The 10,001-nt window shown below is 41.7% G+C and overlaps 1 protein-coding gene across 1 annotated transcript; it reads right to left on the bottom strand.

Annotated features, from left to right (window-relative positions):
- Positions 1-3,608: 3,608 nt before the first annotated feature.
- On the bottom strand, positions 3,609-5,877 carry LOC109309506 (interleukin-8-like). Its single transcript, XM_019534293.1, has 3 exons — positions 5,533-5,877; positions 4,625-4,760; positions 3,609-3,696 (listed from the first exon to the last, which is right to left on the bottom strand). Exons 1-3 carry the CDS (start codon positions 5,594-5,596, stop codon positions 3,609-3,611), a joined length of 288 nt encoding a protein of 95 aa, XP_019389838.1. The 5' UTR covers positions 5,597-5,877.
- Positions 5,878-10,001: the final 4,124 nt, after the last annotated feature.

The raw sequence follows: 10,001 nt of genomic DNA, 5'->3' as shown, positions 1-10,001 counted from the left end.
GGTGTTGGGGGGAGGGTAGGCAGCATCTATGGCATGCTGGCCACAGGCTCTTGGGACAGTTTCCCCTGCCAGCCTGAGACTGCCCCCCTGGAGACCCCTGGCAACTGTAGCCAGATCCTGTACCTCCCCTTGGCTGTTGCAGGGGGGCAGAGCAGAGTAGGAGTAGGCCTGGATCTGCCTACTCCTATAAGAAGCAAATCTGCATCTGAGAGGGCACATATGTAGAGGTATTCTCAGAGAAGGCTTCCTGAACCTTATTTTACTGCACAGTATGCTTAAATTGCATTCATAGTGCACATAGACACGCCCTGTGAGAAGGTATGTGAGTGGCCAGTTCCATGTCTGCTGGCCAGTGTAGAGTGTCTTAAAGCCAGGAGCCTGATCTCAACCCATCCCTCCTTGATCACTTGTAAGCATCCAGGGCCAGATTCTGTTCCATCTGTTAGACATCTGAAAGGATTTAGGTGGGTGGAATAGGCAGGCATATTCTCAGTTAGGCATATAAGTCCATAGTGCATAAATAAGTGAAACAGAAACTGGCCCTAATGTCTAGGAGTAAGGACAACATTCTTCAGTGAGACTTTATCCAGTCCTTCAGCAGGGTCCCTTGACTTGTATAACACATTCATAGACATTGTCTAGAGACTGGAATTAATATACTAGGACTGATTAATAAGATAAATCACTGTTACTTGTATTGAGTATGGCCAACCTGGCTTAAGCTATGCTCTTGAGGCTCTGGGTTGTCATCTCCCGGGGTCCTTGTCTTTGCACTTAGCCCTGCACTATGGTTTTTGGAATACTTGCAGGTTACACTTGATTTTATGGGATCACTACCTGACTTCAGTCCAAAGAATGTCTATTTAAAACAAACCATACAACATATATACTTGCAAGTTAGCTTTCAATAACCTATCTACATCAATTAGGGTGATGTATGGAAGCTCTTTAAGATCAGATCTTCAGTTAGTGTATCTAGCTTAAGGATCTTTTTGGGTTCCTTGAAGTTCCTGAGACTAACAGTTATATGTGTACAACTATCTGTGAATTGTACTGATACTTAATACAGTCTTTGGTGGAAATACAAATATGACCACATGGACGTCAGAGTACACTGATATCTGTTGGAGGAGGAGGAGGAACTGGAGATTGAATACCCATTATCATCAAGTTCTCAGACACCAGTACTGGAAATAACTTGTTGATTGCTGATTCAGGATGCTCCTTTTGCTCCTGTGACTCTAGCACTACTTGGCAAGTTTCTGCTGAAACTACTTTGTATTTAACATCTACAGACTGCAATTTGCACCAAAACTAGGATGCCAAGAGCTCTCCCTAAAGTCACTGACACAGAATGAACTTATGCACTCATCAGGTTTGCTTGTGAGTGTTGTTGGAGTCATAACCATATAAGGAGTGGCCATGTTCCTTGCAACACCCAGTGCTTGTTCCTTTCAAAGTCACCGGGGGCAAATCCTGAGGAGAGGACATAGGAGAAAGGAGAAAGTTGGCGTTGTGGCAGACCATGGATCCATAAACCAGGTGGCCCTTCCCCTATTTTCCTCTCTGTCTCTCCTCACAGAAGTGAGGTCTAGCAGTTCTTTTGGGACATGGCTGCCACATCTACATGAGATGCTGACTGCACAGTAGCCTGAGACTACTGCACAGTAGTGTTGTGTGGCCAAACCCATGACATGATGCTACTGTGTGGTAGTCTCGGGGCTGCTGTGCAGTAGCGTCACAAAAAAATCTGTTTGTCGGCAATACTGCACAGTAACTCAGGTTACTTGTTTACACAAGTCCTAAATGACTGTATTAATGACTATGTATTCAGTGTCTCGTGAAGACTTGGCCAGCAAATGTCTACCACAATGGGGTTGTAACATTCACACCACCTGTTTGGAGTCTGCAGTTCAGCCTGGCCTGAAGTCAGATTGCAAAGATCAAGCAAAGTGCTGCTGAATAAGAAAGAAAACCCATCTATTTTTACATATAAATTTTATTATAAAAGTAATTTATGAACAAAGGGATTTAAGAAATTGGAGCAAGAACATCTTATAGACCTGAATTTCAATATTTTCCATTTTTCTAAGTAAATAAATAAAAATAAATAAATTGACAAAACCAGTTAAATCCATATAAACAATAGCTTGAAATATTAAAATATTAGAAAAAAGAGCACCCAATAGCAAAACATTCAGTTGAATCAGAATAATTTAAATAAATAATATCAGGGGTTTCTTATTTAAATATTACCTTTTAAAATACATCAATAAATACACATAGAACATTCTGCTAGAGCATAATAAATCCATAACACTAACAGTATTGAAAATGCTGCCTCATGAATTTTTGGCAGATTCAAGTCTAAGAGTTACCAAATCTAGAGAAAAGCTTTAGATTGGTTGTGGCTCAGGATACTGTTGATGCAACATACCAAAGAACCTCAGGGGAGGAGGAATCACTGCCAGTTTGCTGACTTACTAACAACAAGGTAAGGTTTAGTAGAAATGTAGCTTAGCTGCAAAGTGCCTAGCACGGCGCCAACCGTGTTTAGCTAAAGTGATATCCAAAGGGTCTTCATCTCCTTCAGGAAATCACTTTGTCCCATCCAGTGTCTTCAGTTTCTAGTCTATAAATACTTGAACTATTTTTGAATAAAGTGAAACTGTTAAATAAATACAAAAATAGGAAATAAATACAGTCGGCTTCAGTCTCCATTCTACATATTGACAAAGAAGGTGAAAGTTGCTTGAAGACTGACTGGCATCTTCACTGAAATGTTTCTTTAAGGATAAAGGAGGTGATTTTTTTTTATGTTTGACTTTGCTGAGAGCAATGCTTCAGTATTGACTTAAGCCCTGTGGGAAAAAAAAGGAGAAAAGGGATACAGTATTATAGGAACTGTCGTATGGACCAATTACCTTTAGTTTGAATTGCATAAGCATCCAATATGGGATGACAAGCTGGAGAGTTTGTGGAATCATGCTAGCATTCACATCTAAAAAACATTTTCAATTAAGTGTGGTTATTCTCTTAATTTATACCTCTGCAAGCAGGAGAAAAACCCATTTTGCAGAACCTGATTGTTTTAGATGTGCTTAGCATTTGTAGAATGCAAGTCTCCAAATGGAGTTGCCAGTGCTCATTATACTTATCAGTGGCTCAGCCTGGTCACCACATCTAGGAGACAGACAGGAGTAGAACTTAGTCCTATAATAATGGTATAACCACAGTGTTACTGGCCACGTCTACACGAGAAGCTGACTGCACAGGAGTTACTGTGCAGTAACCCGAGTAACTCAGGTTATTGTGCAGTAGTGCCGACAAATGTCTTTTTTGTGATGTTACTGTGCAGTAGTTTAATACTATCATGTCACAGTTGTTGCCATGTGACACTGCTGCACAGTAGTATTGGGCTACTATGCAGTCAGTGTCTCATGTGGACGTGACCCCTGCTATGTTTTACTTGATCAAGAGGGAGAATTTTTTGGAAAGAATTACTATTGCTTGCTGAGAAGGAACACTTATATAACTTGTACTAAGAAACAGCCTAATTGGGCTTTAAGCCATTTTTCATTAAGTACTTCTAACTGAAAATTAATGACTTACTTGTTCAAAATAGCCTGGACAAGGCGCATCACCCAGGGAGCAGTGGGTTCCAAACACACTTCTCTGCCATCTGTAAGAGTAGCACTGAAAAAAAAGAGTAACAAGAGTTAAGCATCTATGCTTTGGTTTTCCTTTCTTTTCATAGCTTCATCCTTTTGTCAGATACTATTTCATAGCAGGTATAAATTGACACAGTCCCACTGACTTCACTCTGTATCAGCTAAGGATCTGAGACAAAATTTCTCCATATGTGCAAAATACCCATTTGAAACACACACAACAACTCTCTTCCTGTGCATGTGTATGTGCATTGGTCTGCATGGATTCAAGTCACGTAGATACATTCTACGTATGTTTAAAATGTCCGTTTTTGGTTTTTTTCCTTCTGTTTTCCATTTTTCATTTTTTCTGACCATTAAATTTAGGGCTAAAATCTGCAATGCTTACACAAATAAATCTCCCAGGTACTTGGCAGTAATTTTATCTGAGTAGATACCTGATTTTGTAATCTTCAAATAGGGGTTTTTTCTGTGACTCAACTGTGAGTAAGCCCTTTATCACTTAACTTTTAGGACTTTGAAGTATTTCATGCAAGTATGTCCAAATTTGCTCAGTGAATCTAATTCTTCTTTCCTCCATTACTTTGAACTGGGATTTTTAGAGAACCTTTTTTGCCTTTGAAATGCCTGCATAATATGGGTTGCCATGTTGTCTTGGCCATTCAGAAGTTTACCAGTCCTCACAATGCAGGTTCTTTCAGCTTCTAATTAATGTTACATCCCTCAAATATGTGGAATTCCTATACCAGGGAAACTGCAGGTGTGTGAGGCTGTGGTAAACATGATGCAGTAGCAAAAACAGTGTCATGAAAGAGTCACAAAACCTCATTATTATGAACTCTCCCTGATTGGTGAGAACCCATCAGCCTTTCAAACTCTGTGATAACTCTTGAACCTACACATTGCAGAGACATTCTCCCTAGTTAAGTAACGGAATTTGGAAAAGGGCTTACATGACTTCAACGTTCTGGCAGTGAGGCCCACTTTGGATCAGCTTCACATCCTGAAACCATCTGGGAGGGATGAACTTGGAATAAGTGTTTATGCACTGGCATCGGAGCTCGTTCCCAACCTGTGCTAGGGCCATGCCTGTAACAGGACAAGAGAACTGTGGTCAGAGAAGCAGAAGATCTCACCATCTGAACATGCAGAGCATAACAAGTTCCTTTTGGGTAAAATGGTTTATTAGTGATGGCTGTTCTTTTTTCACAAAAAGGCTAAAAGATTGTTTCTTCTCTAATCTGCCTCTCAATATCAAACCTTTTGGGCACCTATACACGTGCAGGGAGACTCGATTAACCAAGTCTGTCAGTGCCATAACCACCATGTTCCAGCAGACTCCAGTGCCATGTGTATCAGCGTCCCTGTGCTGAAAAATAGCGGTGGGGGATACTTGACCCTTTGTTCTTTGTCAACTCAAGGCTGGTCACTTATCTTCTGTTTATACTGTGTATTCTCTTGTCCAGTGATTATATTTGAGAAAGCATAATCATGAATGTGACAACTAAAGGCAATGTCACGAACAGGATTATGTTGTCTTGAAAAGAAGAATCAATAGGTACATATGGGCATTATAATGAAAAGATCTTTTCTTCATTCAACTAAGAACACAGTAAATATAACTCAAAATTTTCTTAAGTTACTAGACCGTGTGCAGTCCCAGAGGTGGTGCACCTCTTCTGCTTATTCAGAAGCTATAGACAAGTAGTTCCTCAGACATTGCTGAAATATCTATTGCAAAAGTTTTAAAAGAAAATACTTTTTAAAATAGATATTAAAGATGCTTCCCCTTATGAACCTATTCATTTACATATGCATCAGGAATGCCCTCTTCTGTCAATTTTATAAAGGATTCACTTACCTTCAGTTAAAGCTACTGAGATCAGGAAGACAGCCAAAACAGCCAAGACAATCTTGCAGTTCATGATTACACAAGAATTTTCTTCCTTGACTCTTTTGGCTCTGGGTCAAAGGAACACAGGACCTTTCTTATCTCCAAAGGCTTCTGGTGTCTGAGCTGTGTAACCCCTCCTCTTTATATACTGTGTGTGCTCCAGACCCACCTGTGGAGTCCATCAGGGGAAAATCCAAAATGTGCAAGATGGTATCATGTAATGAGTCATACTATGCTGCTAAAACCCCTTTTGTTTACCATGTACTAAAGTGTCATTCAAACGTAATACCTTATTAACGAATACAATATACAAAACATAAAAGATATACAAAATCACTGAAGAGTCACTTATGGCTTTACATCCTGTTTCTTTGGAGGTATAGACTGATTTAAGTTAGAGATCCTGGAATTCTGCTTTAAATCCAAGGTGCACATAAGACATAGCTCTTTAAAAATATCTCTCTGTATTTGAGGTAATGTCTACCATGCCACTTGCATACTTTGGCTGAACCGTAGTCCTGTTGAAATCAATGGTAAAAATTATACTGGCTGCACTGTGGCTTGGAATTTGCCTCATGTTTATTATGTATATTACTTAGGTATGGTTGGATTTTTTTTTGCCCCACTTCACAGGTATTTTGTTTACCACAATGGTATCTTATCAAGACAAACATAACAAGTACCTACTATTCTTTAAAGGAAGCTTGGTTGTAATTTTCAATCTGCTTTAGATATAGATTTAGATGCCTAATTCCAGGCAGCTCTGAACCTCCCAGTCCTAGTGGTGCGTCAATAAAGTTGCTGTTTTCAATTAATATAAAAAGACAATTGGCAGTAAATGGAATTGTGGCTCCTAAGGATACATTTGTGTTGCACCCTCAATACTGTTGGTAGTGCCTGCTCTCTCCCATTTCTGAGTGCATGTGTTACACCAGGAAATGTGGTTTTGAAATCACTCTAAGGGTGATTGTGTGTTGTGATTAAATCATTCCAATCATTCCACACATTGCCACTCTCAAATACACAAGAGATTATTTATGTACATATGTATTTATTTATTAAATTTATATGCCACCCTTCTTAACAGAGGCTCAGGGCAGCTTACAATAAGACAAATTAACTTATAAAAGAAGTAAAATATTCAAATAAAATATAAAACTAAAACTCCCTAAACAATGTCCCAGCTTAGCTGTACTTGCTAAATGCCTGCCCAAATAGTGCTTCTTAAGTCTTACATGCTTCTAAAACATGTCCAGGCTCCTGCTCTGTAGGACCTAATGGGAGAGGGAGTTCCAGAGCCAGGAAGCTGACCTGCCACATGTTGTTGCCAAGTGAATTTGCAAGCTCTGAAAGTGGCTTCAATACTATACTTCTGTGGGTGCATCTACATGTGCACTTTACTGAGCAGTAGGCTAATTTACTGCACAGTAAAGCATCATCATCTACACGTGCATGGCAATTAGGCTGGTGTAGACTAATTTACTGTGCCATCAGACAGTCCCATCAGTCACAAGTACTATCAGACAGCACAATCAATTAGTGCGATTAAATGCACATGTAGACAGTGATGTGGGTGCAAATTGTGCCCAGTCAGCACATGGCTCAGCAGCTGCAGGAGCCTCATTCGACACAGCCACCCAGAGCCTGGTGCTGACCCCTGTGCCCTCTGCCAACCTGGGGTGAGCCTCAGAGCACACCACCAACCTACAATGTGTCTCAGAGTCTGCCACCAGCCCAGAGCTCAACCCTGAGGCCAAATGCTGACAGCCAGAGCTCCCTGCCAGCCTAGGGCTGGCACCTGGGCAGCTGCAGCCAGAGCCTAGAGCTCCCCCTGGCTGCTACAGGGGGGCAGAGCAGGGCAGGAGAAGCCCTGGTCTGAACAGCTGCTCCCCAGCTCAACTTGGTTCTGACTCCAGGGCACATGTAGACACTGTACCCAGGAATAGTTTACTGTGGAGCAATTTGCTCTGCAGTTTGTTCGGGTGAATTAATTGCACATGTAGACATGTCCTGGGTTTGGCACATGGTAGTGGGTGCAGGTGGGAAAGTATTTGATAGTGAGAAGATGTGTATAGCCCCATAGAAAATAATGAATAAGGAGAGCTTTTTCAAGATGGTAGGGTTTTTTATGATATTTCTATTTCTCTCCTCTGAGCAATCTGGACCCCACATGCCCGGAGTTCCTCCATTTCAGTAAATGCCTAAACTGTAAAAAGGAGTTTGTTTCAGTTGAGTTCAAACACATACCTATGCCTAGACTTCCCATTAGCAACTGGTAGATACCTCCTGAGTGAGTGAGTAGGCAATCTGGATCATCTTGGAGATTCATCTGGGTCTCCCCAAGAAGCTTGGGTACCTGTGAATCTTTGAATTCTGTTGATTTGGATTTTCCCTACTCAAGAGCAAAGTGGCTAAACTTTAGTTATCACAGGCTGCATCTACATAAGATGCTGACTGAGCAGGAGCCTGATACTACTGTGCAGTGGCAAAAGCAGTGACACAATGCTACTGCACAGTACTGATGGCTACTACACAGTACCATCACGAAAAAACATTTGTTGGTGCTACTGTGCAGTAACTCAGGTTACTGCACAGACATTTAGTACTTGTTTATACAAGCACTAAATGACTGTGCAGTTGAGCAGTAACAACTGCACAGTCAGTGTCCTGTGTAGACATGACCACAGTGCATAAGGGGAGGCATCTTGGAGGTCAGTTGAGATGTTTCATAGGTATCTTTTCATGTCATTCATACTGGTTGTAAAGAGGAAAGAGTGACATTGATCATACACAAGTGTTATTATATACCCAATATAAACACTTTCTGGGTGGGAAAAAAAGAATTATCATGTTTTCTCTCTCTGGTGTCTTTCAGTAACAATAAATGTAGGCATTAATAATAGAGGAAACACAAAATCTAGATAGAAGTATAACATTTCAGCTTGTTTTCTTCTTTAAGGATTATGTTTTCAAGAATGCTTCTTGTTTATCTGCTGTTATTTGTAGAGATTACAGCCTTTTTGGAGTGGTAAAGGAGAATATAACAGACTAAATGACCTCCTATGTAAGCACATTTTTGTCCCTTAACCTCTGATAGCAGGTAGGTGGAGCATCCTAGAGCATATATGATTAGCAGAGATAAGTTTCACTGCCCTTAAGGCTACTATACTTTAGGGTGCACTTGGGATGCCTTAAGTCCAGTGAAGGGGTGCCCTGAATCCAAAAAGATTGAGAACCACTGTTCCAGACTCTTTACTGTGGAGTTGGGACTCAAAGCCTAGGAGCCTTGGAGTCTGCTTCTTGTGTCCGTGTCTCCAAAGGCATTCTGTATGGTGCGCCCAGGATCCTGATAGTCCCTCATGCAACTATTCCATTAAATTGATATTTTTGAGAATAAAGAGTGAAACTGCCCAGAATGTCACTTTTGCTAAGCTGCTGCAAGGTGCAAATTTTAGTTTGCAGGAACTTTGGCATGTAATTGGCTTTGGTCCTCATCAGGCTGAAAGATTTCCCATGAATTGGAAACTTTACATTTCAGCCAGTTCTGTTTCTGACAGTTCAGACAACTGTCACATTGGAGAATGTGTTTTCTCAGACTCAGTGGGTGCATTAACATGAGACGTTTACTGCAGCGTGGACTAATTAGTAGGGCTGTGCGAAACAGAAGTGTTTCGTTTCGACCAGCATTTCAATGTTTCACCAGAACAGTGTTTTGTTTTGACTTTCGTTTTGAGTCAAAACTGCTGTTCCGGTTTGTTCCGTTGAAACGTTCTGCCATTTCAACCCTGTTTCGACACTTTGCCCATAGGATATAATGGGGAAGGTCAAAACAGGTTCTAACTTTGTCATTTCTAGCCAGAATCCAATGAAACTTGCAGGAATGGTAGCTTCTTCTGAGGGCATGACACAAGCCAAGTGTCAAGAAGGTAGGTGTAGGGGGTTCAGAGAAATTGCACCCCAAAATCTTAAGAGCCAAACTCCTGTCACTTATATGCGTGAAGCCACAGTGGGGTCAAAACTGCAGGCTTCCTAGCCCCTGCTGTGGCCATGAAGCCTGCCAGCTCTCAACAAGATAGGTGCTGTGGGGCTCAGGGTTCTGGGGCCCTGCACCTCTGACTGTCAACAGGCAAAATTCGTGACATGGGTGCTTGTGACCCTGTGTCTGGCTTGGGGTGGGTGGGGAAACACTGCAGGCCTGCCTGCCAGAACCTCCTGCGGCCATGAAGCCTGCCAGCTCTCAACGAGCTAGGTGCTGTGGGGCTCAGGTTTCTGGGGCCCTGCACCCCTGGCTGTTGACAGGCAAAACTCATGACATGGGTGCTTGTGACATTGTGTCTATGTTCAGGCACGCCCTTCCTGGTGCTGGAGCCTCTGCACAAAATGGCAGTGTGCCTCAGTGGGGCCTCCTCCTCCCCTACAGCCTCATTCCAGTCCAC

Source organism: Crocodylus porosus, unplaced genomic scaffold (genome assembly GCF_001723895.1).
Source record: "Crocodylus porosus isolate Cpor-Errol unplaced genomic scaffold, CroPor_comp1, whole genome shotgun sequence".
In the NCBI taxonomy this organism is placed as follows: Eukaryota; Metazoa; Chordata; order Crocodylia; family Crocodylidae; genus Crocodylus; species Crocodylus porosus.
The sequence above is the reverse complement of the archived record's forward strand: the minus strand, read 5'-3'. Positions and strand labels throughout refer to the sequence as shown.